The sequence below is a fragment of the Rhinolophus sinicus genome, chromosome 16 (genome assembly GCF_057876585.1).
Source record: "Rhinolophus sinicus isolate RSI-liver-muscle chromosome 16, RSI-T2T, whole genome shotgun sequence".
Classification (NCBI taxonomy): Eukaryota; Metazoa; Chordata; class Mammalia; order Chiroptera; family Rhinolophidae; genus Rhinolophus; species Rhinolophus sinicus.
Window position 1 is genome coordinate 2,170,451 of NC_142516.1, and position 26,777 is coordinate 2,197,227.

At 57.2% G+C, this 26,777-nt stretch overlaps 1 protein-coding gene across 2 annotated transcripts in view; it reads right to left on the bottom strand.

Moving 5' to 3' along the window:
* Nucleotides 1-26,777, bottom strand: part of COL5A1 (collagen type V alpha 1 chain) — a 148,719-nt gene that overhangs the window by 17,851 nt on the left and 104,091 nt on the right. For both annotated transcript variants that reach the window (XM_019718217.3, XM_019718216.3), the window contains exons 33-58: nucleotides 23,361-23,405; nucleotides 23,170-23,223; nucleotides 22,102-22,146; nucleotides 21,566-21,619; nucleotides 20,351-20,404; nucleotides 17,612-17,665; nucleotides 16,638-16,745; nucleotides 15,176-15,265; nucleotides 15,025-15,078; nucleotides 13,575-13,682; nucleotides 11,230-11,337; nucleotides 10,207-10,260; nucleotides 9,036-9,089; nucleotides 8,828-8,935; nucleotides 7,378-7,431; nucleotides 7,178-7,285; nucleotides 6,986-7,039; nucleotides 6,177-6,284; nucleotides 5,570-5,623; nucleotides 5,226-5,279; nucleotides 4,177-4,230; nucleotides 3,539-3,592; nucleotides 2,602-2,709; nucleotides 2,465-2,518; nucleotides 2,326-2,379; nucleotides 1,315-1,422 (exon numbers count right to left, since the gene is read on the bottom strand). In XM_019718217.3, coding sequence (XP_019573776.2) covers nucleotides 1,315-1,422; nucleotides 2,326-2,379; nucleotides 2,465-2,518; nucleotides 2,602-2,709; nucleotides 3,539-3,592; nucleotides 4,177-4,230; nucleotides 5,226-5,279; nucleotides 5,570-5,623; nucleotides 6,177-6,284; nucleotides 6,986-7,039; nucleotides 7,178-7,285; nucleotides 7,378-7,431; nucleotides 8,828-8,935; nucleotides 9,036-9,089; nucleotides 10,207-10,260; nucleotides 11,230-11,337; nucleotides 13,575-13,682; nucleotides 15,025-15,078; nucleotides 15,176-15,265; nucleotides 16,638-16,745; nucleotides 17,612-17,665; nucleotides 20,351-20,404; nucleotides 21,566-21,619; nucleotides 22,102-22,146; nucleotides 23,170-23,223; nucleotides 23,361-23,405 — 1,854 coding nt within the window. The remainder of the gene's footprint in view (nucleotides 1-1,314; nucleotides 1,423-2,325; nucleotides 2,380-2,464; nucleotides 2,519-2,601; nucleotides 2,710-3,538; nucleotides 3,593-4,176; nucleotides 4,231-5,225; nucleotides 5,280-5,569; nucleotides 5,624-6,176; nucleotides 6,285-6,985; nucleotides 7,040-7,177; nucleotides 7,286-7,377; nucleotides 7,432-8,827; nucleotides 8,936-9,035; nucleotides 9,090-10,206; nucleotides 10,261-11,229; nucleotides 11,338-13,574; nucleotides 13,683-15,024; nucleotides 15,079-15,175; nucleotides 15,266-16,637; nucleotides 16,746-17,611; nucleotides 17,666-20,350; nucleotides 20,405-21,565; nucleotides 21,620-22,101; nucleotides 22,147-23,169; nucleotides 23,224-23,360; nucleotides 23,406-26,777) is intronic.

Sequence of the window (26,777 nt, forward strand, 5' to 3'; positions counted from 1 at the left end):
ATCTCTTAGTGCTCGCGGCCGGCTGCACTGTGAGGGGTCTACCTATCTCTGCGAGGCCCAGTGGGGTCTGAACGCCCAGCAGGAGGCTGACCGCCCCCAGGCACTGCTTCCCTGGCTGGCTGGAAGGGACTCCCCGGCATCTACAGGCCCCCGGAGGCACCTTCGTGTTAAGACATCTTTTCTAGTGCAGTTTGAAGTGCAGGAGCAGGGGCTCTGAGATCGTCCCTGGCTTGGTACCCTTTCGCCGTTCTCTGTTCTGCTAGGGGTCTCCCCACTAACACAGGCTGCGGGTGGCGGGGGACAGCGAGTGTCTCGGGGTCCTGTCCGTTCCATCTGTCCTGTCCAGCCTCTAAATGTGCTGGCGGTCGAGTGTCCATGTGCATCACCACGGCATTCTGCAGCACAGGCCCAGGCACGTTTCTCCTGGAGCCCCAGCCACGTGGGCTCCCCCGGGGCTAAGCTAAGCGAGGGGGTGTGGGGACAGCAGGCTTCACTCGGCTGAATGCCTTCTCCCTCCATGTCTGCTGTGGGGGTGGGGGCGTCCCTTTTTATGAGAATCTCAGCCAGCACGTCCCGTCAGCCCATCAGTCACGCTGCCGGGACCAGCTCGGGGTGGGGGCACAGAGGGCTGCTTTCCTTTGGTGGCAGGCACCCTGGACAGCCTTTTGATTCTCACAGCTGCTGGGCGGCCCTTGTCTGAGAGTGCCATCATGGCCTGGAGACACTGGGCAGTGGGAAAATGGTCAATGCCACAGGGAGAACGGAGGTGGATAAGGCAGGGGTTCCCAAGGATACCACCCCACAACCTTAGGGTACTCAAAGACGGTTCTACTTTGTTCCCTGCCTCACAGGCTCCACCCCTTCCAGCTCTGTCGCCTTCCAGGTTAGGTGTGGGCCAAAGTGGGCACAGCTCAGAGGCATGTTGTGCTCCATCAAGCTGATCTGAGAAGCAGTGACTGACACTCTGCAATGAGGCCGGTGGCTCTCGGGTGGGGACAGCAGACGGCAGGTCTGCCATGGCCCCTCTTCCGCCTCCAGGGCATGCACCGCCCCTTCCCAGGCCATGGACCCTTCTGCGCCCTGCACTCCCGGCAGCGCCTCAGGCGGCTCCCAGGGTCTAGGGCTGGGCCACAGCTGCGTCCCAGCTCACGGTCCCTGCCGAGCATCCTCTCAGCTGCTCCCATCTGCATTCGATGAACGTGAGGACGTCCATCGGGCTTTAACGCCTTGGGTCCACTGGGCACAGAGACCCACAGTCCTAAGATGCTTCTCGTTACCTGTAAGGCACAGCACTGGCAGCGCCATCTCACGCACCTGTTCTCCCTTAGGGCCAGAGGAGCCCTGGGGGCCGGGGAGCCCGCGGTCACCCTTTTCACCCTGTTCACCCGGAGGGCCAATGAGTCCGATAAGGCCTGGATGACCCTGTGGGACAGACACAAAGGCATGAGGGCCGTCGTGGTGCTGGTGCCTCACGTCTAGCCATGTGGGCCAGCTGGACGTGGCCACACGTCCACACCATGGGATGCCACTGAGTCACCAGCCAACGTGTCCTGGAGCTGAAATAAACCACAGGGCAGGCTGGGGACAATACAGCAGCTCTGAGAAGATAAAAATCCTACCGAAGAAACGGGGAGACACAGACCCCATGGATAAAAGGGGCTGCTGGGGGATAACACTCGTGCACGGCTTTTCCCAGGTTTTTTATGGTAAACACATACCTTTCGTTACGAGGAACAGAACCTACATTCATGGACTTAGATGCAAAGAGTCACAGTTATTTATTTTTAAAAGAAAAACCCTCCACATGTGCTCACATGAGATTGTTTTCTATGAGCCCGTAGAAAGCTCTGGAAGGGTTCCTCCAGCTCTCATGACCTTGGGGACTGGGGTGTGTGGTGGTGGGTGTTACAGTGGAACCACAAAGACTGCACGCTGCCTTTTCCCCCCAGAGCGTACAGCCTGGCTCGTATGCAGGCTTTACGTCTGTAGGTAGCTCAGTGCTGACAGAGAACCACCCCAACTGGAGAGGATGAGGGTTGCCAGCCGCAGGCTTCCCGCACACCCCCGGTGGGAAGGACAGGAGACCCGCGTCCTGTCTGCTCCTCAGGTCCTAGGCACCCTCAGCTGGGACCTCTGCACCATGTGGGCCTTGTGGGTCCCCAGCTGAGGGCTGGGACCGAGTCACAGACTTGTCTCTGTGTCACTAGCTCTCGGTGTCCGTCCCCAGCCTGCAGCAGGCACTTGACAGATGTGGGTGACAGATCGGTATTTCATGGTGTTGGAGGGCTGCGAGTCACAAACAGAGGCAGGTGAGGGCCATCTTACCTTTTCCCCTTTGGGGCCAGAATCTCCTTTGAGGCCGGGGAGTCCTGGGGGGCCCTGCAGGAGGAGGTGGCGGGGTCAGGTTGGCCTCCCAATCCCACCCTCCACCACTGCTCGGGGAGCTCCTCGGGAGGTCACTCACCATGGGGCCAGGGGGGCCATCGGGGCCTGGGGATCCCGGGAGACCTTGTTCACCCTGCAACACAGGCAGCCCTGAGTGAGCACATCATGCCATCCCCAAGCGGACGCCGCCCCTCCCAGGCCTCCCCATCCACTCACCACAGGGCCGGGGATCCCTCGCAGGCCGTCCGGCCCGGGCTTCCCAGGGGCCCCCTGGGGGCCAATGGGGCCAGTCTTCCCAGGAGGGCCTTCCAAGCCAGCTTCTCCCTGCAGGGCGGCAGGCGGACACAGTGGGACCCACATGCTGCCGCTCTGGCCACTTTGGCCCAGGACACTGCTCAGAAGCCCCAGGGAGCCCTGGAGAGAACTCTGGAATCCCCCAGATATCCGTGGGCTGCCCCAATTCTCCACATTCCAACGGAAGCTGCCTGGCCGATTCGTCATCTCACTAATTTCCTCAGCCAGCTGGGCTCCCCCGTCTCCCAGGGATCCTGCCAACTACTGTCACCGTGGTCACAGCCGGCCCTGAGCTTGCCCTGGACACGGCCGCCATTTCTGAGCAGGCATGGTGCTGTCTCGGGCATGACGGCATCGCCAGGGGAGACAGACGATGCCATGTGGGATCCCGGGAATGGCCCCAAAGTGCCCTGGGTGCCAGGCTGCACATTGACTGCACAGCAGCCCCGCGTCCCATCTTCTCAGCCCATCGTGGGCACTGTCAAACCTGGCTTTGCAGGTGAGGTGGCGGAGGCGTGTCCAGGTCGAATGCCAGGCCCGAGGCCACACCACACCCTCGGCTTCCTGCCACCATCACCCGCACCCCCTCCCCCAGGCAGGCAGGAAAGACAGACTCTGGGCCCAGGATCCCGGTCCCCAGTGTCTGAAGGCATTGCCAAGCCACCTCCATTTCAGAGAAGGTTAATTGTCTGTCCCAGGTTTGCCGTGAGAGCCAGGCCTCCCTGAGGCCCCGCAGCTCTCCCAGCCTCTGTGACTGTCCTATGGTCACACACGTCAGCACATCCCACCCAAGGTGGCCATTGGGCGAGCAGCTCTCTGTGGAAGCTACACAGTCACGGCCGGGCCCAAAGCACGTTACCTTGGCTCCTTTCTCTCCCTGTCTGCCTTCAGGGCCTGCGGGCCCGGGGGGACCCTGGAATGAGCAAGAGAACAACACGTGACAAGTTGGCTTGCGGGACGCGAGTGATGAGCGCCGTGTCTGGAGGGAGACTGGCCTGGGAGTGGAGGGGCATGCAGATCGCTCCCGGGCCACTGGCCAGGCGGACACAGGCCCTTAGAACGAGCCAGAATGACTCCAGGCTGGAAAAGACCTCGGGGTCAACGTGGGGAGGAGCTCTGGCTGCCCTGAGGGTTGAGGGGCGCAGCCAGCAGCCCCGTTTATTGCAACACCAGCAAGAGGCTAATTATTTGATGTGCAAAGAAACGCCTTTTAGCTGGTTCTGGCTTCTCGGAAGGCTTGACCCAGGGAAAGCCAGTTTTTCAGCTCTGTGGGTGTTTTCCTCCCATGATGGCCCTTGGAATGGTGTTAGCACTTGGCTTCTCCTAAAAGGAGCGGGTGCATCGACGTGGCGGGAAGCCGAGTGGAGAACACACTTCAGAAGGAATTCCCTCGTCAGGGCTGCTTTGAGTGCTGGGGTCCAAGCCGAGGGCAGGGAGGGAAGGGGCCCGCTTCATGCAGGAAGGTGGCAGGCGAGGACACGTTGCACACTTATTTACCCTTTTTCCTGGAGGCCCAGATGGACCTGGTTCACCCGTGGGGCCCGGGGATCCCTGGTGTCAGAGAGAAAACATGGGATTTAGGAGTCGGAGTCTGTTTGATGAAGGCGTGGCAGGTTTGGGCTGGGCTGAGGCAACAACACCCTGAGTTTCCACCCAGTCTGCCCTGGGCCAGCCCTGTCACCACCTCTCTCTTCTGAAGCAGGCATGGGAAGTCCTAAGGGGGGTCGTCTGGAGTTCGTGCTTCACCCTCTGCACGCAGAGCTCTGGCCCTGGCAGCAGCAGGGGGGGCCCTGCCCCAGCCTGACTCCTTGCTGCGTTTCAGAAGACGCTGCCCCACCTGCATAGCAATTACCCCTGCCACTCAGCTGCCTCCATCCACACCTCTGGCTGCAGGCTCTGCCTTCCACAGAAGTGGACGCTGAGGCACGGGGAGGACAGGCCAGGTGGAAGTGCAGACCTGGCCTCACAGCTGGGTCCCTAAGCTGCCTTCAGTTGCTGCTTACCTAAAATCAGTGGCACTGGCCTGTGCCCATGGGTAGGAAATCCCCAGCAGCCCTGGCCATGTGGGTACAGGGTGGGGGGAGGGAAAGCTGTGATGCCCCTTGGGGGTCGCCCCCAAGGGGGGGTCCCATGCAGGGGCCCATTGGGGTCATTTCCACCCCAGAGAGACTTGACTTGAAGCAATGTTTCAAAAGCTCATTGCCAGGTGTGAGAAGCACCGTCTAGGTGGTCTCAGCTGAGGTGCCGATGTGCAAAGAGCCCTTTCGAGGGGGACGTGCAACCAGTTAGGCAGAAATAAGGTAAGCCCGGGGCTCACGGACCCTTGTGTGCAAAGCCACAAGTACGACTGGACTTGCATTTTCCCCTCTATGAAGAGGGTCTTTCAACTGGTTCTCAGAGGGAGCCCATGGCCCCCGGTCACGGTTAAGAATCAATAGTAGAAGGTAACTGGCTTTGGGTTTTTCCCGCAAATGAACAAAGCAAGCTGCAAATTCTGAATGAACCAAGGTCAACCACCAGGGTCCCAGGGGTCATGGTGGACTCACTGCATGCCCAGGCTCGCCGTCATCTCCTTTGTCACCAGGGGGACCATCTTGACCCTGTGGGGACAAAAGCAAGTTCCTTCACCCTCCTGGATGGCACTGAGTCCATGTACCAACACCCTGTGAGTTCCCAGTCCCATCCTGAAAGCCCAAGTCCCTCTGGTGGGGCTGCAACAGTGCACTCAGAAGTGGGGACACATTTCTTCATATAACCACCAGAACGGGGGTGCCGTAAGGAAAAGCACCATGCCCTACAGAGAGTTCATAAAGAAGAAACCATCAGAAAGAAAGAGAAGGGACAGGTCAACATGGTAGGGAACTGGGGGCTCTGCACCCTGAGCACCTACCGCGGGGCCGGGCTCTCCGGGGGGACCGGGGTCTCCGGGAAAACCGACGGGGCCCTGAAACCGAGAAAGAGGCAGGTCCAGTGCCCGGAGTGCGCACGTCTGAGCCATCACTGGGTCAAGACCACCTCCCTCCTACCCCCCCCAGAACATTCAGACGGTTCTGACACTGCCGTGCTCTTCACCACCTGGAGCCTTTCGCGGACATCTCAGTTGACTCACGTAACAAAACAAGCCTGGAAGCGGCCAGGCAGGCCTGGTCCTCCTGCTTTCCGGAGGCCGCACCGTCCATGCCCACACACCCGCTCCTCAGCTCTAGGCTGAGATGGGAACGTGTGAGACTTCTAGAACGTGCCACTCACAGCCCCTCCTGGTGCCGAGCCAGGGCAAGCCACAGGATGGGGCGGCCGCCCAGCCCAGTCCAGCATGCTGCCTGTCCACGCCCAGGACATCTGAAGGTCTTCTCCCTGTCCCACCTGTCCTCACTGCACTGTTTGCGTCCAGGAGCAAGTATGAAACCCTCTAAACTAGAAACACCCTCAAGACACTGCGGATGAACGCAGAGGGTCTAGAACACAGGGCCCCGCCCCAGCTTCGGGGTGCTACTCACAGGGCTGCCTTTCGGACCGTCATCTCCGGGAGGGCCTTTGGGTCCAGGGGGTCCTGCAGCACCAGAAGGGCCGGCCTCGCCCTTCTCTCCCCTTTCTCCTTTGGGTCCCTGCAGGGAAGGCCGGTGCTTGTGTTCCCGGAGCCGACCGGGCGAGCAAGGTGCTGGCCTGATGCGTGGCCCTCATTGGCAACACGTGCAGAGGGAGTGTAGCCCTTTCTCAGGTACCTGCCGAGCCCAGACCGTGGGCCAGGCGCTGGGCTGGCGCTAATCACACTTCTCACAACAGCCTGGCCCCTGGCCCCGCCGGGCGGCCTGAGGAGCCCACCCGCTTCCTGGGCACTCTGAAGCCAAGACTCTGCCTCTAGGTAGGAAGGACTGACCCTGAACTAGACAGCAGGCCGCTCGGGCCCTGCGGGGCAGAGGGAGAACTCTGCCTCCAGCTGCCCCTGGGCCTGAAGGAATGCCCACGGGACCTGCGGACTGCGAATGTCCCAGGTCTGGCTGAATAGGGGACAACAATCACCCCACATTTACAGCCGCCTGTGGAAGGGCCTGGAACACCACAGATGGCAGAGCAACTCACAGCCATCAGTCGTGGGTGTTCACTGCTAATGTTTGCACACACATGCATACACAGAGACACGTGCCCGCACATGCTCACTACCCTGCCGTGCCCTCTTTTCACATAATTCCGAGAGGTGGGCACAAGAGGAGACATGGCTCCCGTTTCATGGGGGGAGCACTGAGGGAGACCTTCCCACCGGCCCCCGTCCACGGCCACCCCACCTTCCCAGAGCCCGCTCACTCACCGGGGGGCCCCCTTCTCCGGGAAGGCCAGGCTCTCCAGCCTCACCAGGCTCACCCTAAGGAGGAAACGCGTGGTCACGGCAGTGACAAGAGCACTGGCTCCAGTGTCAGGCATGGACCACCCCCCACACCCCCACAGGTCATCCTCGCCCACGAGCATGGCAGACACGACAACAGTTAAGGGCCTGAGTCACCTTCTCTCCCACCGCACCAGGGTTGCCTATTCCACCAGGGGGACCTTGTGGCCCATCGGCGCCTGGAGCTCCAGAGGGTCCTCGGGGGCCGGGGGGACCTGGAGGGCCCTAGGAGAAGGAGAACCATTGAATAGAGAGAAAATGCAAACTTTCACCCAAACAGAAGTCAGCTGCCATGGACAGGGCCCCGCCACACTTACCATCTGACCCACGTCCCCCGTCTCGCCCTTCTCTCCTGGAGGTCCTGGCAGACCCTGAGAACAGGAATGGTCAGGAAATGTAAGTGTGTGAGTGCGTGCGACAGGCTGGCACTGCTCCATCCAATGCACTCGGCTCTCACTGGCTCCCCAGCACTCAGCTCACTGGGTTCCCAGCACTCAGCTCACTGGCTCCCCAGCACTCGGCTCACTGGCTCCCCAGCACTCGGCTCTCACTGGCTCCCCAGCACTTAGCTCACTGGCTCCCCGGCACTCGGCTCTCACTGGCTCCCCAGCACTCAGCTCACTGGCTCCCCAGCACTTGGCTCTCACTGGCTCCCCAGCACTCAGCTCACTGGCTCCCCAGCACTTGGCTCTCACTGGCTCCCCAGCACTTAGCTCACTGGCTCCCCAGCACTCAGCTCACTGGCTCCCCAGCACTCAGCTCACTGGCTCCCCAGCACTCGGCTCACTGGCTCCCCAGCACTCGGCTCTCACTGGCTCCCCAGCACTTAGCTCACTGGCTCCCCAGCACTTAGCTCACTGGCTCCCCAGCACTCGGCTCACTGGGTCCCCAGCACTTGGCTCTCACTGGCTCCCCAGCACTAGGCTCACTGGGTCCCCAGCACTCAGCTCACTGGGTCCCCAGCACTCGGCTCTCACTGGCTCCCCAGAGCCTCAGGAAGGCACTTCTAGCTGTACCGCTAGATAGGACGACGTACTGTGACTCCAGGTCTCAGAACCAGCCCAGGAAATAAGTAGAGAAATACGCAGATGCGTGGACAAAGGTGCTTATTTTCCCATAAACAATAAAACGATGAGCCAACAGCTGGGAAGTGTTTGCATTTACGATGTCACCACCATGTGCTGGAAGACTATGTAGTGACTGAAAATCATGTGTTCAAACATCAATAAAACTGACGTGTTCAAAGAGTATTTAATGACATGCTACATGACCCATAATGTGAAATGGAATGGGAATAGCTGGGTTCAAACTTCCTATGCATACGACATGACTCAGATTTTTGCAAAACTCGAATAATGTGACACGTGTGCACACATGTATGTGAACACAAGCATCCAAAGGGTTAAGAGTGACATGTGCCCAAACATGTACAGCTGCCATTCCCAGGTGGTACATTTAGAAGTCACTTTTGCTTTCCTTTCTTACAATTTACCAGTAGTTTCCAATATTTCTACTACGAGCATGGGAGTGTCACAGGTTAGAAGTCACTAACGTGAAGCCGCGGCATTTCGAACTCATGGGGAAGCCCCAGGAGGCCCCTGCAGCCTAGCCCCCCACTCTTAACAACATGGACAGGAGGGCGAGGGTGAGGAGAGGGGAAGGAGGGGCGAGGCGGGGACGGGGCGGAGCGCGGGGAGGGGAAGGCACAGCAAGGGCTCAGCCCCATGTGAAGGGCTCCGCCTGCCACTGTGCAAACCCCACAGTTACCTGCAGCCCCACAGGCCCAGGGGGCCCAGGGAAACCTCGCGGGCCTTCGTCCCCTTTCTGTCCAAAAAGGCCCTGCTGGCCTCGAGGCCCTGGCTCGCCGTCGGCCCCCTGCAGGCAGATAATGGGGCTGTGGGTGAGGACCGGCTCCTGGCACCCACCAGCCCCAGGGGGTCAGGCTGTCTGAGTGCCCTCAACCACAAGTACTCACGGAGGGGCCTGGCTGTCCGATGGGGCCTTGAGGACCCGTAGGCCCAGGTGGACCCTGTGGGGAAAAGACAGACACAGTTGCTTCCCAAGTCACAGCTGAGTCACAAGGCCCAGGGCTGCTCAGCATGGGGGCCGTGCACCCCAGGTCATCAGTTTAGGCCCCACATGTGGCCACCACAGGAGGGAGTGCCAGTGCAACAGTGCAGGGTTCCTGTAGGCTCTGGGACTGGTGACACTCTTGGTTCAACCCCAAGAGCACTTGCCACGGGTGGCAGGGGCGGCTGCCACCAACGTCCTACTGGAGGCCACCGGGCAGCATCTTAACTCCTACCACTCACCTGCGACCTGGGCCCCGGACGACCCGATTTAAAAATGAGGACGAGCTCACACAGCTCATCTGTGTGAGCTCCAACCGGGCAGTTGTTGGTCACATCCTTGCTGGGGCGTCCGGCCGGTGCTGGTCAGACTCCCAGGAACAGCAGCGCCTCGGCCCCTGGCCTCCCTCCCGCTCACTCCCTGTGCTGACAGTGAGGTGTGTTTGGGACGCATACTCGGGAGGGCATCAGGCCTGAAAGCACCGGCTGAAAAGGCCCAACTGCACAGCAGACGGGACACGTTCCATGGCCACCGGAAGGAGCTGGCGGCCAAGGCACAGGGCTTTTGCAAGAACACAAAATCTGCTAGTATTTCTAGCAGATTTGAAAAAAACAAAGAACAAGAGGGAAAACGCAGAGGCATCTGGCTGAGGTGCCGCCTCTGTCAGCACCTGGAGGCTGAGCAGCCCTCAGCTCGCAGGGCGGGGCTCACGTCTGGGCCCCACAACCCCGAGGACAAAGGTGCTCCGTCTGCTTCATTTCCCAGAACCTGCCGGGGCCACCTGTCCATTTAGTAACAAGGGATCCCTCCCAGACGGATAAACATAGCCCCACACACACCATGTCACATACGTGCCTGCACATGTAGCACGCACATGCGTCGCACACACATGCACACGAGTTCTTAATGGGGAAGAAAGCCCACCAGCTGTGTCCTGTCACTTATTGGCTGCTAATGTCATTATACGAGTCACAGCGCCTGACGTCAGCCACGCCTGTGCGTCACGCCGAGCACGTGGCCTGTGCCGTGGCTCAGCGCCGTAGGTGGCCCTGTGCACGCCCCCATGTGGTCCTTACCTGTTCACCTTTGTCCCCCTTGCTCCCCTTTTGTCCTGGCTCTCCGATCTCTCCCTGCGGGAAGATGTGGAAAGACCCGTGAGGCAGCCCCAAGCCAAGTGGACGTTCTCTGCTCTTCATCATTAATTTTTCTTGGAGATGAAGCATAATCTTTCCAGAGGTCCCTACAAATTACCTGAGAGGAACCGTTAACACATATTAATTTGATTTCCTCTTTAATACGAGCGCTAAAAGGGCCTTGATCCTACGCTATACAGAATTTTAGTGGATTTGGAAATGTGGTGAAAATCATAATGAAAGTATTTGCTGTGTTTGTCACATTGGCTGACATGACAATGCAATAACAGAGAACTCAATTGCTGTGCTTCCAAAGAAGCGATTAAACTGTCCAGTGTGTCTGCGGTACAGGGCTGCTTCTGCCCTCAGAAGCAAGGCATTGTCTACGCTTGGAGGTGAGAAAGTCGGAAGTGTCACCAGAGGGTTACCGTACATGGAAAGTTAAATTGAGTGTCTTCATTAAGTGAAGTGTACGGTACAAGCTGCTGCAGTAGTAGCATCAGAATTACGAAGCACAGGCCTAACGCAGGGAGCTTGGATAGCGCCGGGGCAGACGTTTAACAATAGCTGTTGAGTAAAACCTCGTGAAGTCGGGCCCCACACAGCAGGATATGAAACCATGCAGGAGGCGCAGGGCATTTTCTTTGCTCTGACACTAACAGCCGATGTCTCCGGCAACACGACAACAATGCCAGAGGAGAGCGATTCTAAGTTCTCGTGAGGTCATTAGTAAGTAAATTATAATATTTACTGTTATTACATCTCATACATAAAGGGATCTCATTTACTACCACTTATGTGTGAGCCATTCTGAGGTCATCTACTAACCCCGAGAAGGCTGGGTGGGCACGGGGTCACTGTCCCGGACCCCCCACATTGCCTGCAGCCCTTTCTGTAAAGTGACCCCTGGCTCTGACCTGCCAGCCCTGGCCAGCTGGGCTTGGCACCGTTCTCTGCTCTCCATACCTTATCTCCATCTTCTCCAGGGGGACCCACAGGGCCAGCCGGACCGGGGAGTCCCACAGGACCCTGGAGACCGTCTCGGCCAGCTGGGCCTTGTGGCCCTTTCTCGCCCTAAAGAGGAAAGAAGATACTGCTCAGACGTGGCTCAATCATGGGAACGTCCTGCCCCCAGGTCATCCCCCAGAGAGGGGCCTACGGGCAGGAAGTCGGCAGTTCTTGGGGGTGACCCCATTCAGTCCTAATGGGCTTCAGCCAGGGTCTCTGAGCGCAGCGTGGCGCCACCCACCTCTGAGCATCACGGCAATTCATCCTCACCCGTCCTGGAAGGGCTACTTTTACATGGGGAAACTGAGGCGTGGTTTGTGAGCAGTAGAGCCCGGATTCAGACCCGGCCCACCAGGTCCCTGAGCCTATGCGTGGTGTCATCTAAGGCTGGAGACCAGGAGGGCTGAGCGCAGGCCTCCACCCACTTCATTACCCTCAGTTCTCTGCAAACAGCCTCCCCGCCGAACACATGCACACGCACACATGCATGCACACACACATATGCCAACACATGCACACATAGGAACATGTGTGTACACACACATGTACACATGTGCGAGCATGCACTCACTCACACACACACACCATTTTCCTTTCCTCATAATGTTGATTCATTCCCCTCATGACTGCTCCTTGTTAATCACAGGGGACCTTCACTAAGGTCGTGCTTTGCTCAACTTTACCAGCCACCACGTCACCCTGAGGGACTGGAGGTTCTCACCCGAGCCCAGAATCCCTTTCTTCCAATGGATGCACAGAATGAGGGTGTGTGCGCTGGGGACAGAGCATGGAAGAGGCAGTGCGTGTTCAGTGTCAGGTCTCAGCGCGGACACACTCACACATCCCCATTGGGTCCCTTCCCGCCTGCACAGCTCGCTTCCTGCTCCCCAGGCTCAGTTCCTACTGATGGAAATTTCTAACCTCGCTAAGCCCGAGAAGGCCGGGCCCGCTATGTAGGGGCACCTCCAGCCCCACATGCCTGATCAACGCTTGGAGACACCTGACCTTTTCTCCTCTCCGGAGCATTCTGGGGGAGTGACAAGCTTTTAGTGGATAGTGCCACTCTCGAGAGGTTTCTGCTCAAATATTTACTCTCTTGAAACAACGAACCAAACTGTTTCTAACTGAGTTTGTGTGTGTCCTATGTGCACTGAAGGTCCAACAGGCGTCAGGTTTCTGACACAGATTCAGCGGGGTCACTGCCCTGGGTGCCTCACCGGAAATGGTTAGATGCCATCAAACTGCTGACAACATACTGAATGGTTCTCGATGGCACTGGTGTTCCCAACAGCTTTCAGTGGGCGGTTCACACCCGGGGAGGCAACCAGGGTTCTCTCTCTCCCCATGAGCCACTGAGAGCGAAATGCACAGGAGAACACCACCTTTCTAAGCTGCATCAATCAGCTCACACACCTCACTCCATTGGAGACCGTCTACATTGACGTTTGCCGGTCCCCCTAGAACTCGGCTACTTTTGACATTCTGAATTCAGAGGGAAGTTTGAGCTGAAATTTGTCCCCATGGCTGATTGGACTCGGGGCAGGTGGCAGTTTGCAAAATTGTGTGGCAATGCCAAACATCGTCGGTGAGTGTACGTCAGGGCAGTGAGGGTGTTTGTGAGTCATCGGGGGGAAGGTGAGGGGGGAGGGGCGGGCAGCTGGCGAGGTGTCTAGACAAGGGGACTCATTAGTCTCCTTCATGGAAACGAAGGGTCAAGACCCCCCTCCCTCCGAGGACTCATAAAGCCTCCATGCTCAGGGCGGACCACGTTTGGGTGGGCCATGCTGGGGTTCATCAGGAGGGCAATTGTTGGGGGTCCGGGAAGAAGCTTCTTATCTTCCTATCACACGTGTCCTTTGCTCCACACCCACCCCAAATATCCACCTTTCTCAGACAAAGACTGGCATGGGCTTGGGCCAACAGGGAGGGCCATGCACACAGCCGGTGGCTGTGGCCCATCCACAGGCGGCACCCAGAGCCTGGATGTGGACCAAGGCCAAGGCCACGTTTGGACACACTGTCCCCAGCCCCTCTCTGTGTCTGCACATGATGGAGCACACATGTGCAGGTGTGACAGCACGCCTCCAGCTCAAGAGACTTGCTGAAAGAAGCTGACCAAATATGGGACCTGCCCCCTTGGACCTCAGGGAGGAGCCTGGATCACACATACGCTTAGAGGACGTCCTCAAACTGCAGCCCCCGCCCCCATCCCTGGGAAACACCCAGGGAAACACCCATGGGGAGGGACAGCTTTGGGCAGGAACAGGGTGTGGGAGGCCCCGGAGTCTCAAGTCAGTACTTACAGGAGCACCTTTCTCCCCAGCCGGCCCTGGAGGTCCCTGAGGCCCAGGTCTCCCCGGAATTCCGATGGGCCCAGCGGCACCGGCCGGACCTCTCTCCCCCGGAGATCCCTGAGGTGGGGCAAGAAAATGGTTCATTCCAAAGGCTCTCAAACTGCATGGGTGCGATTTCCTAAAGCTCCGCCCAGTCACACCGCTCGCTTGCCCTCACTCAGGAGCCCTAGTAGTTCCCTAGGGCCCTTGGCAAGCACAGACGATTTGGTACAGTAGTTGAGGTGCTGTTCCAGGCCCCTCTTAGCTCTTCCTTGCCCATAATTCCAAGCACAGGTCTACCCGCCCCACACAGAGTGGCTGGGAATACATCCTCCTCAAGTGTTTCCTGGAATGAGCTCTTCCTGCAGCTGCCCCTTCTGGGGCCTGATCCCCTCTCCCCTTTGGGGTCCGCCTGCCCACCCAGCACTTTCTGCCCTGCTTGTCCATGTTCTAAGCGGGCGCTGCGCCTGGAGTGCTGCTGTTGGGTGGGCACCTGGCCTAATTCTAGGGGACAGCGCGGAGAGACCACCGCTGCCTGGGCTATCATCCTATACTTGGCCTTTATTAGAAAGAAAGGTGACATTTTCATTTCCACCTGACTTCTGGGTCATCATCTCTCTCACATGGTCCATACTCGGTTAGCGGAAAGGCGGTATTATTTCATGGTCCACTCTCAAACCCAGTCAGGGCCCAGGGGTCACTCCTGCAGCCCCACATCTGTGCAGCTGAATGGGGGCTGTCAGACGGGCCCCATTTGAAGGACGGGGAAGTGAGCAGATGTTACGCTTCCATAAAGTGTCACCAAGAACGGGGGTTCAGGGGTGGCCTCTTGGGGGTGGGAAGAGCTCCACATGGCCCTCAGTCCCCGAGGTAATAGCTAAGGGTCTTGGACCCTCTCACAGCTGGAATCTTAAAGTTGGCAGGAACCACTTAGTTTAACAGAGGGCAAGTAGAAACCCCTCGACCCAAGTTCTGGGGACAATCTCCCAGCTGTGCCTCGGGCGGCCCTGGCATGTGGACAGCCTGACCCTCGGACCCACATCAGAGGCCCTGGAGGTCTGTGTCCATTCCCTTCCCAGCTGCCCCTGGCCCAGACCCACACGAAGCATGTCAGCTGCTTCTGGCTCCCCACAGGTGAGATGGCACCACTCAGCCCTCCCTCCAAACTGCCCAGTTCTCCACCTTTCCTCACGCAACGTGCCCCTTGGCGCTTTGTCACCCCAGCTGCCAGCTCAGGATACACTGGTCCACATCCCACCCAAGTCCATCTCCTTCACTCCACGTTGGCCTCCCTAGGGCCTGGGGTGGGACCACGTCAGCCGTGCACTCTCACGGGCGTCGGGACCACCCCGTCTTGCCTACAGAGTCGGGTCTGAACCACAGGCTGTTCAAATGCTTGCACTGGGCCAGCGCCACTCACCGCGGGGCCGGGTGGGCCAGGGGGGCCCTCGCTGCCTTTCAGTCCAAGCGCTCCCTGCAAAGAAACGAGACCACAGTCAGGGGCACCATGGGGAGAGGCCACCAGAGCTGCGCAGTGTCCGACTCCGTCCCCCACCGGGCCCCTCACTTACCACTGGACCAGGGAGCCCTCGGTCCCCAGGAAAGCCGCGTAGTCCTGGAGGGCCATCTTTCCCAGGAAGGCCAGCGGGGCCTGGGTCACCCTGAAATCAGAGCCACAGCTTCGTCTGAGCAATGCCCAGGACCAGCGTCTATGGGGAGCTGGGCTTCTGGGGCGCTTGGCTCTGAAGGGATTTGAGCCCTGACTGACTCGCTGACTACTAGCTGAGGCTGGAGCACGGCCCAAGCTTGGCCCGGATTCCTCCATCTATGACCCTCCCAAAGTCCTTCGGGGGCCACATGGGCTGAGCAGGAGCTGGGCCAGGAGGTTGCTCCGCCCATGTCTGCCTTCTCAGAGATTCGGGGCTCCTCGTAAGCTGTGCTCAGAGAAAGGACTCTGGCCCAAGTGCTGGGAGCATTGCCCCAAACAGACTCGTCACTAGGGACACTTGCTTCGACCCTAAAACCATAGTTCCTGAAAAGATGCCCCATCTGAGCGTAGACTTCCCAGAGGTACACTAAAGCTTTGATATCTTCCAGAAACTTCTCTGGGGTCCAATATGGGAGCATGGGGGTCTCCAAACCAGCACGGCCTTGGCCTCCTGTCCAAACTCGGAGAGCTCTGCTTGTGACGGGCATTTATACCTGTTTCTGTATCTGTCTTCTACAAACATATGTACATGTATATTTTTCAAGTGCGTATATGTATTCAAGTATGTACATATATGTTAGGTTGGTGCAAAAGTAACTGCGGTTTTTGCAATTAGTTTTAACCGCAATTACTTTTGCACCAACTTAATACATTCATAAACAAGTGCGTGTGATTTTGTCAGTATGTCTTTATTGGTCCTATATTATTATTTTTTAAGATTATTCTCTTGCATGCAGTCATATAAAAGGCTAGAGAGCTTATATTTCCTGTGTCCGTTACTGACAAGCTGGAAAAGGAGGCGCTACCCATTTCTATGGAATTACGACCACCAACTTGGGGTACCCAGGCTGGTGGGGAGAGGCCTCCCAAGGAACAGAGAGGGGACACAGAACTGGTGCTAGCAGGTGTGAGAGCAACACGTCCATCCTCTATTTTTGTTGTTTATTTTTTAGTCTCTAATGGTAGGGGACTTTTTACAGGGGCACTTTCTACTAAACTCGTTTTAGACATAGGAAGTGGCAGTGTTTCATCCGTTACTGGGAGAAGGTGTGACTGCTGGGGAAGAGCTGGTAACAAGCACGGCCCCAGGCAGAAGGTCAAGGATGGTTTGACCCCCAGCACCTGCAGGGGGTCAGCTCAAGTCCTCTTTCAAATCAAGTAAAAACAGACCCAAGTTCATGACCTGGGGAGTAGGCTGGCACAAAGAACATTTGTTTGAGAAATTAACCCATTCATCAGAAAAGAACAGCAGAAAACAGAAACAAAGTGCCAAAATGATGACGCAGGAAAAGTCTGGTCTGGCATGGAAGGGCTGAGTAACTCACCTTCGTCCCTTCTTTCCCGGCAAGGCCTGGGAGCCCCTGTTCACCTGGGGGGCCTGGGGGCCCAGGGTGGCCTCGCTCGCCCATTGGACCAGTTTCTCCTGTGGGACCCTGTGGGGGAAAATCAGCATCAGCCACAAATTTCAAGGGACACACGAGGGAGTAAGCTGCTCTTCCTAAATGTAAGGATAGCCCTGGCCACAAAGGTAAAGGGTCCACTGCATGCCCACCAAACCCCCACGTTGCTTTGCAAGTCTTCTCCTTCCAGGAAAAATCCAGAGAAGAGAGGATCAAAGCAAACCCATAGCCTGGCCCCATACCATGGTCCAGCGTTTCCTTCTCTGACACAGTAGGACAAGACCTGAATTTTCTGGGGAAATGAGGGCAGTGAGCGGTGGCCAAGTCTGCCCCGGGAGAGGGCAGTGTCCACATTCCCTGCGGCCCGTGGCCAAGACAGCTCAATATCTTATTTACCACTACTTTAGGTGTGACCGTCCCAAGAAACAGTGACTGCTGCTCTGCTTCGTTGCTCTAAGTCATAAGTCCTGCTGCAAACCACTCCTGTCACTGGTCTGGATAGCAGGCCCGTGGGCACTGTCAGGACTCAGGGGCAAAATTAGTCTGCCATGGACACCAAGAGCAAGGACAAGCGGGCACAGCTGGCCCCGGCCCATGGGGTGGAAGCCAATCTCCAAAGCTCAGCCCCGGTCTGGCCCCAACTGCCCGAGGGCCTTGGGCGGCCATGTTTGTTCTGCCTGTTGGGTTCATGGTGGCCACGCCCTCTGTTCCCGCCATCCGGTTTCCTGTACGGAGCACATCTCCGAATGTTAACAAGGACCATGGGACTTTACAGTATCTGTTAGCAACAGCCACACCTTCAGAACCCTGGGGGTACTGACACCCGAGCCATGACCCTCTCTCATATGTGGGTGGGTGACACAGGATGACCAGTGAAACCCAGGGATGGGGTATCTCACCTGAGGGCCGACCACACCTGGAGGACCTGGGGGGCCGGTCTTGCCTTGGAAACCCTGCGAAGAGAGTCACCCGCACTGAGACGGCCAGAGTGGCCCACACCAGCCCCACCCCCCCGAGCTGGTTCCCACGAGAAAGCTTGCCCCCCGCCCCCAGCCCATCCCCAGACAGTGGATGCTCCAGACTTCACTCAAGAGGGCCCATTTCTCTTGTTCCGTCTCTGCATTCATGCGTGAGGTAACGGAGCCAGACAACTTAGTTTCACTAGCGGCTTCCCATCGCCGTGCTTTTGTACTGAGAAGCATGTTTAGAAACCATTCATCTTTATAACGTCACCAAGTATGTTCGTTTTCTGAGCGGATTTGGTGCCGTTTCTCAGCAGCCAGAAGCTAGAGCTGGGCGTTCCCTCTGGGCTGTGTCATTAGTGACTCTGTGGAGATGGCCCTGGTTGTGTCGCTCATGTCTCGGACGCGGGACAGCTGTGTTGCCCGCGTGCCCCCTGCACTCACTCAAATCAGGAGAGTATGGACTCATGGCTTTCCCGGTGCAGCGGTTTGAGCGTAATTAGCTGTCCCAACTGGAATTTCTCATTTCTGCTGTGTGTGCTGGCACGTACGGACACCCCTGCTTTACTTCCAGTACTGGCTGCACCTACGTGTTCCTCTTGGAGGAGAAAGCTGACTGGAAGGCAGTACAGTCTTAATTTCTGGGCACATCTGCAGAGCATAGCACTGCCAACGAGATATGGTCTGCAAGTGCCATGCGACACCGGAAGAGACGTGCACATGTCACTCTAGTCTGGAGAGGGAAGTGCTGGCTTTAAGGCCACAGCTAGACCTGGAGGGTGAGCAGCCCTGCCCGTGTGGCTGATGAGTGCGGGTGGCTCCTTTTTCCCTGTAGGGAAGGCCAGCATGCAGGCTTCTGCGACCTCACACATGGCCCACGGCGGACTCAAGTTGCCTGCGTTTCTGGGACGGTTCTTTATGCCCAGCTGAGCTGCATGCAAGGGGCTAAATGCCCATGTTTAAAGCAGTGATCTCTGTAGGCATCATTTACGGGGTCAGAAACAAGGGGTGGTGAACAAGTCAACGGCACCCTACCCCCCTTTGCCCCCTGGTGGGCCAGGGCAGAATTGCCTGAGTAGAAGCAGCAGTTGGGGGTAAGGCAGGAAAGGCCTCCGTTTGGTCCATGGCTGGGGACCACCCATGGCTGCTAAGGATGGAATTCGTCCGTTGTTGAGGAAAGGGCTTTGGGCGCTTTCATTTTTAAAGAAAGAACAAAGTCGGCACCCCAGGAAGACGTTTCTGGAGGGCACATCTGGACATCCCATGGGGGAGCCATCGTTCCAGGTGGGCCTGGAGAGGGGGGGGCGCCCTGTGTCCATGCGGACAGCCGGCATGGCAGAGGTGGCCGGAAAGCACCTTGCTACTTTCCCAGCAAAGACAAGCAGATTAATATTTTTGCAGCCTCTTTCCAGAACAAGTCAGAGGGAGACAAGTACACGCGATGCAAAACCTTCCATCTTGTCCCCTCAGAACGGCATTAGAGAAAAATGTGCAAAGCTCAGATGAAATGTTTTAATTTTTCTCTATAAACAAAAGAGCAAAGTAATCTCCATCTATCAGCCTCATGCACCGAGCAGCGGAACACCGGGTTGGTGTAATTAAAGGCTTCCAGCACAATGAACCGGAGAGACAAAGGGAGTTTTTAAAAAGCTGGCACCAACATTGTATCATATATGGCATTCAAAACCTCTCTTCAGGAGGGGATGCTTTTGCTGGGGTCCTTCAGAGACCCCTGAACCAAGGGGCACCGGCTGCAGAGACAAAGGGGCCTTTCCATCAACCTCCACCAGTATGGTGACAAGGATGTCACTGGGCCCTGCAAGTCCCCAGCTGTGGGAGCCTGGAGCCCCAAGGTCACAGGCGTGCCCCCACCCTTCCCTGGGACACACCAACAGTGGACACGGCATGAAGCTGGGCCAAATCCCCAATGGCTCGCGGGGCAGGAAATGATCACCGTTCTGATAAATGCTTTTCCTTACAACTGAACAGGTTAGATTCCTCTAATAGCCACACGGCGAAGCCTGCTATGGGCATTTCTAAAGCTAAGGGACACGTCAGAGGTCAGCCTAGATGGCAAAGACATTGAACCTGAGCCCGCTGAGCCTGCGTTCTAGCCCCAATGGCCACGTGTCTTCACTACAACAAAGGAAGGTGAAGGAGCTACCATCCACCCCGCGGCCAGAGGGACCTGGATGGACGCACCAGGATGGGTGCAGGCCCACACCCCTTCTCGTGACATTTCACAGCATGAAATAACCAGACGGCACAGGTGGAGCAAGGAACCTCGCAACTGCTTTTCCAGTTAGAATGCACGCAGTTCAAGTGAGGCTGCACTCCAGTTATTCTGGAGGAAGAAAGCCTGGTCCAGAGTGTTCGCTATCCCAACGGCATTTTGTTTGCGTCATGATGGTTTTACATGTGACCTTAGACCCAAGTTGCTAGGACAACTCTGAAGCCAGCACTGCCTTCTGCAGAGATGTCATAGGAGCGGCTGGCCCACACAGGGCTCTCCTCAGACAGGCCTCACCCCAAGTCAGAAGGCGGCCTGGACCTCGAGGGCCTTCCCGTGGCTGACTGCCCTCTCCCAAGCCGACAGGGCAGTGAAGGTGGCACCCACATACCAGGCTGTGGGAGAGGCCAGACCAGCCCATGTCCCCAAGCACCACCAATACTCACGGTCTCGCCTCTCTGTCCAGGGTGTCCTGGGAGCCCATCCTTGCCCGGAGGGCCCTGAAGAAAGAACAACAGGAGTTTCATTCATTCCTGAAAAGCACGCACCTTCAGGATGGAACGCCACGACGGGCAGCAAACACTGCCATTTCACTTCTAAGCATGGCACAATCACCCCAACAGTGGTGGCCACAAAGGGCCACAGAGGAGCCTGGCACCGCATCACATCCTTGAACCCTCTCAACCACCTGAGGGTCACACTGCTCTCACCCTCATCTTCCAGGAGGACAAACTGAGGCAGGGAGAGGTCAGTCAGCTCCCCAAGGTCCAGCCAGTGGGCGGCACAGGCGGCTTGGGGATACAGGCCTGTCTCGTTGAGAAGTCAAACTCCTTCCCAACCACTGTCCTCTGCCACATCCCGTTAGGCAAGTAATTCCCATCGTTAGGTGTTTTTTTTCTTTCCCCTTCTAGAGTGGTATTAGAGGAAATACATTGCACCTGTTGGGAGCGGAACTGTGTCCCCCAAAAGACAGGGTACAGTGCTATCCCCTGGGACCTGTGAATGTGCCCTTTGGGAATAAGGTCTGTGCTCATGTCATCAAGTCAGGATGAGGTCATCGTGGGTGCGGGCAGGCCTGAAACCCAATGACTGGTATCCTTATAAAAAGATGGAGATTTGAAGACACAAAGAGGGATGGAGAGGAGAGGGTGCGTGAAGATGGAGGCAGAGTTCAGGGCAGAGTCTACAAGCTGAGGACCGCCAGCCACCACCAGGAGCTGCGAGAGGGGCAGGGACAGACTGGCCCGTAGAGCCTCCGGAAGGAACCAACCCTGCCGACACCCGGATTTTGGACTTCTGGCCTCCAGAACTGTGAGAGGGTCCCTTTCTGTTGTTTCTAGTGACCAGGTTTGTGGTACTTTGTAATGGTCCCAAGACACTAACACAGACCCAAGTAGAAAGTCACGATAGTCTAAACGAGAAAGGGGTCCGTATTTCCCCGAGTGACTCCCCAGCGCATGAGGCTCAGGCAGATGGGCACGCCGCAGACTGCCCTCCGCCATGGCCCAGGGGGCTTACTGCCCTCACGCTGACCCCCAGCGTTCCACCTCAGGCCCTCCTCCCACCGCCCGATGTGAGGAGGCTGTGTGGGCCCGGGAAAGACAAGCATCCTTACGAGATCCGAAGCCAGAGGAGCCAAACCAGGAAAACACGCTACTTACAGGGGGGCCCTTTGGTCCAGGAAAGCCCGTAGGTCCTTGGGGTCCATTGGGTCCCTGGGGACAGAGAATGGCCAGTTTGAGGAAAGATGTCCTCTCCCCAGTGTGTGGGGCCAGCAGCTCCCACTGTGTCTTCCGGGGTTCTTCTCTGAGCACAGCCCCCATTTCTCACTCTCCCCAGGACCTCTCCTCCAGCGGTTCCAGCCCCCTCCCTCACCAGAGGGAGAAAGGAGGTCCAGTCAGAGCTGAGGAGGCCAGGTTCCTCAGGCGAGCCCAGGGCTGAGGACCCAGGTCCCGGTGTCCCAGCACCTCCAAATCCCCAAGACTAGGGCGAGGTGGACAGGGTGCCCAGCCCGCACCTACAGACTTGACTCCCAGGGAAGGCTGCACTGCTCCACCTCTAGATTTTAGGAAACACTCTCTTTCAGAAGGGTCAAAAGCATGTCTCCCTCTCACCAGCCCACCCCAGGAGAAAGGGAGAGGGGACATTTATGGCAGGCTGCTTCCCCGTAGACAATGGCCCACGTTAGGATGCTTACCCGTTCACCTGGAGGGCCGGCCGGGCCATCACCTCCAGAGTTGCCCTAGAGGAAGAGAGAACAATAAAAGCTTTAGATTATTATTACGATTTTTGATGGAAAGACTGGCCCATGACATCATCAAACCGTCAGAGTCACACACTGCACGTGTGCCGTTCTGAGGTTACCAGATGCTTAGCAAAGAGCAGAGCGTGTTAGGCACAGGTCCCTGGCTCCAAAAGGTCGCCTGTCCTCCTGCTTCTACACACGGCTGACAAGGAACTGCTATCAACAGGGCTGTAACATTTGCAGAACAGTCTCCTGCTGTGGGGCAAATGTTGTGCTCCAACCATGAAATGCATCTAAAACTCAGACGACAGGTCCCAGCATCCATTCCAGGGCCTGCCTGACACATGACAACAGCTGTTCTGTGACGTTACTTGCTCTCCCAGGTGAGTGCACGTGCCATGTCCCTAGAGCTTATCATGGAAGAGTGCACGATGGCCCCTGGGCTGGCACGACCGGTCAGCAGAGGGGCAGGCCAGCTCTGCAGCTCAGCCAACCAGAACGCTCATCTCCTCGGCAGGAATGTACTTTGGGGTCATGTCCTGGGCAGGACAGGATGGGCCTGCCTGGCTGAGGTCCGTTTCCACACTGACAATCGGAGGAGTTGGTGTCCAGGCCCCTCAGAGGGGTGAGGATGTGGGGGGCAGGAGCTGGTTCTTGCCTGTGGCAGAAAACTTTCTGTAGATTCTGGCAAAGATCTGTGGGCAGCTTTCAAACTGGGGCCCTTTTCAAGAGGACTAAGACTTCCTCACCAGACCTGGATGGGCATTTGTCCGAAGCTCGGCTGGGCCTGGCCACCTAGGGACCCGGGGCTGCTGTCTCAAGTTCCAATGGGGGTTGGCCCCTCCTGCCTCTGCCTCGCACTCCATTTGACGGAACTTTTCCAAAGGCTATTATTGGAGGGGACCAGCTCCTTCTTAAATGCCCCAATAAAACGTCTTTCTTTTTGTTCCCAATGAAAAGGCCCTGGTCAGCCTGGGTGATTCATGCCCCGCCACATCCACAGAGCAGACAGAAACATACCTTGGGGCCAGGCTTCCCGGTGATGCCCCGGGGGCCTCTTTCACCCCGTGGACCCTGAACAGATGGGAGAGAAGAAAGGTCAGCTCAAATCCTCCGACTCCTGGACACCGCCTTCCCCCATCCACAGGGCATGCGCCCACAGCGTGCTCCCATTTCTGCAAGAAACGGCCCTCAACCCAAAGGGTGGTTACCGTCGGGCCGCGTTGTCCCCGAGGTCCTGGCTTCCCAGGGGTACCCTGAAATCAGAGAAGAGGGGGTCAGTCACTGGAAATACACCTGTCACCACCTGGGTGGTGGCCTGTCTGGTAGTGGCCTCTCCGGGGTTACGGAGAAGGCTCGAAACTAGAAGCTAGGAAGGATGCCTCTTTATCTTTGATCTAACGGGAGATTTTCGGGGAGAGGGGACTCACTGCACACCCCACACACAGAGCCTTGGTTCCTGCACAAGTCTTGTGGAATCCAATTTTCTTCCTGTAGTCTGTTGGATGCTCTCCATCCTTATCCGGTTTCCTGTCCTCCCTCGCCCCCCACACTCCTTCTTCATCTGTCTCTCACCAAGGGTGGGGAATCGTTATTGCAAGGCAAGAGAAGAAAGGCAGCCCCTTCATACATAATTTACTTCTGCTACAGTTAAGAATATTAGCCATTAAATTTTCAACAGGCTCTGCAGACCGGCAAACTGGCAATTTAATATATAAATCCTATATCCAGGCGTCACTTGCTTCTCTTCTCACAGAATTTAGGCTTCTTTGTTGTTGCTGTTTTGCATTTTCCAAACCACAGAAAACAGATGCACAGCATTTTTTTTTTTTTTTTCAGAAGCAAGGATATAATAGCTGGTGAACGCAGCTTGCCGACTGCACGTGGAAGTAATGGATGGAACGGCCACGTGTATCTCCACCACTTCTTATTCATTTTCCAGAATTTTCTTCTGGTTTCTAATGATAAAGCCCTGATGGACCTGGTAAGCTCAAGGCCACCTGGTAAGTTCCCTCTCACCATCTTTCACTCATTTGCTGCCAGTGTCAAATGGCTTTCTAAAGTCTCCCATTTTTGAAATGAATTTAATAAAATTGTTCATGATGATGAGGTAATTACGCTTCTTTTTAACAATGCACTCTGGTTTCACTGCTTTAATTATATGGCAATACCCTTTGGCTTCATAAAAATATTTGCATAGAAGAACTAGTGCAACATCTGCTTTCCTGACACGATAGACTGCCAGTGTGGGCACTGACCAACCCTGGTGACTGCCTGGCATTTGTGGATAAGCATAGCTACCACGTTGTCTTGCTCCCACCGTCCACCAAGACCCAAACCCTCAACCCTAAGATACGGCCACCGTGACCCAGATGGTTTTAATCCTGCAGCGTGAATGGCTCTTGGTTCCAACCTAAACCAACTGTGACCAAGGCTCAGGGAGCAAGAGAGCGTCTCGGCCACCACTCCCGTCTGGGCCTCCCTGGTGGCACCTTGCTCCTCAGTTTAGTTTGCAAAGTAACCCACACCAAAGAGTTCCGGGTTCCAGTGACTGACGCTATTGAACAAAGTGCCATGATCCACAGTCTCCTTAGTGGACCTGTCCTCGTGTCCTCGCAGGGAAGGCATGGCAGACCCAAAGATGTTTTGGCTCTAGCCAAGAAGCGACACACAGGTGGGAGAATCCTCCTGGTGGCCAGAGATGTTTCTAAAGGGGCTGGCTCTCCCCAGGCCTGGCCGCTGGGACCCCGCTGTGTTCCAGGGTAGGGGCCGTCACTTGGCTGTGTTGTACCAGCTGTGTGGAGAGGCTCACGTCCCTGGTATTTGTCCTGCTGAACCTACAGCTGGTGGTCCACAGAAGCTGCACCTGTGCAGAAGCTGGGACGAGACTGATGGAAGGGCACCAGCTGGCTTGTGGGCAACCCTCAGACGGGACGCAGACGCACGCATGTGAGCACACACACGGCCGGGTCAGGCTTGGCATCCTAGCTTCTAGAAGCATGCATCTGGCCAGACTACCCAAAAGGACATTACAGAGCCCCCCTAGAGGAGCACAGCCACCTGCTCCCTCCGCGACCTCGTACCACAAGGGGACCAGAGCCGCCTTAAAAATCTCCCAGTCTCTCCCCTGATGAAAACACGCAGTGGGTTCCCACCGCCTTGGGGTAAGAACATGAGGGAGCACAAGGCCCCTGCCCGGCCCTGTGGCCTCGCTATCCCTTGGGCAGCCCTGTCCCCGCCCAGGCCTCGGCCTGCAGGCTCAGTCATGTGCCAGTCTTCATCCCCTGTCCCACCCTACAGTCCTACATGCCCCCCCGCCTCACCTACCCAACTTCTGTCCCTCTCCAGGTCCCACAGAATGTCACTGCGCCCAGGGAGCCTCTGCTGACTGCCCGGGTTAGGCTCCAGCTCCTGTGAAAACTCTCCCAACTCACCCTGCCTCCCTCATGCCCATCATTCGCGAGCGCTGGTCACCGTCACCGGGAACCCTCTCTAGACTGCAGGGTCCCCAGTGCTGGGCACATGAAAGGACTTGGGAAGCGTATGCTGTAGAAGTGAGTGACCTGTCTCCATAGGAAACCTAAACCACTGAGTTCCAAAGGCAAGACAAGACGAGGACAGTGGCACCCGAGACACTTGGGGACGTGACCAGTTCCATGAGGCTAACAGGATGAACCTGCAACCGAAGCATCACTCCGGGGACTCTGAGACCCTGGGGTGGGCCGGCCCCACTTAGCAGACCCCCATTCTTTGTCGCGCCCCAACTGGGCATAAAGTGGCGACATCGTCAAGAAGGTTGCCCTGTAGGTCAGCAGATGGTTCGCCCGGGTCCGGCTGCACTGGGCTCCTGAGCAGGGGTGCTGGGGACTTCAGACGGGACGTGCAGGCGGTGGCTCCTTCCCACGGTGCTGACCCCACCGCCCCGCACTGAGACTGGGGGGCCTGAGCCCACGCTGGGCGCTGGGTCAGGAGCACAGGCAGAGGGCACTGGCCTCTGATACGGGCAGACGTCTGGCACCGCGGGGACGCAGGCTCCCATCTGTGGGGCGTCTGGTGCTGGCAGGGTGCCCAGGAGGTCTGAGCAGCATTGCTGTTTTGCCTCCAGCCTTTGTCCAGCAGTTCCCCAAAGATGGAGCCATGGGAAGACTGGGCAGAGGCTGGACGAGCACCCTTTCTGGCTCTGGACTCCATTCTCCCGGCCCGTCAGTCAGCATCTCCTCCCGCTCAGTGTTCAGGCTCCACCAGTGCCGAGGCCACGGGACTTCTGTCCCTCACCTTCCCCACTGTTCCCATCCACATTCCCACAATACCCACTTGGAATTGCGGGGGGTGACATTTCATACTCGGCCGGCGCCTCCTGTCAGGTGGCAGGACCTCCTGTGCTCCATCGGGGAGGCTGCGAATCCCGGGCCTCGAGCTCGTCCCCACCCGCACCACCACACCCGTCACCATCCTCCACCCCTTGCCATCAGGACACCCTCGTTCGTGGTGACAACAAAGGGCACCAAAGCGCATTGTGCCCTGGCAGGTGCTATGACAATAGCAGCTTGAGAGTAACAAGGGAGGGAAGCTCCCTGAATTCGGACTCGTGGGGTCAGTGAGCTACGCAATAAACTCCCGTCCTCTCT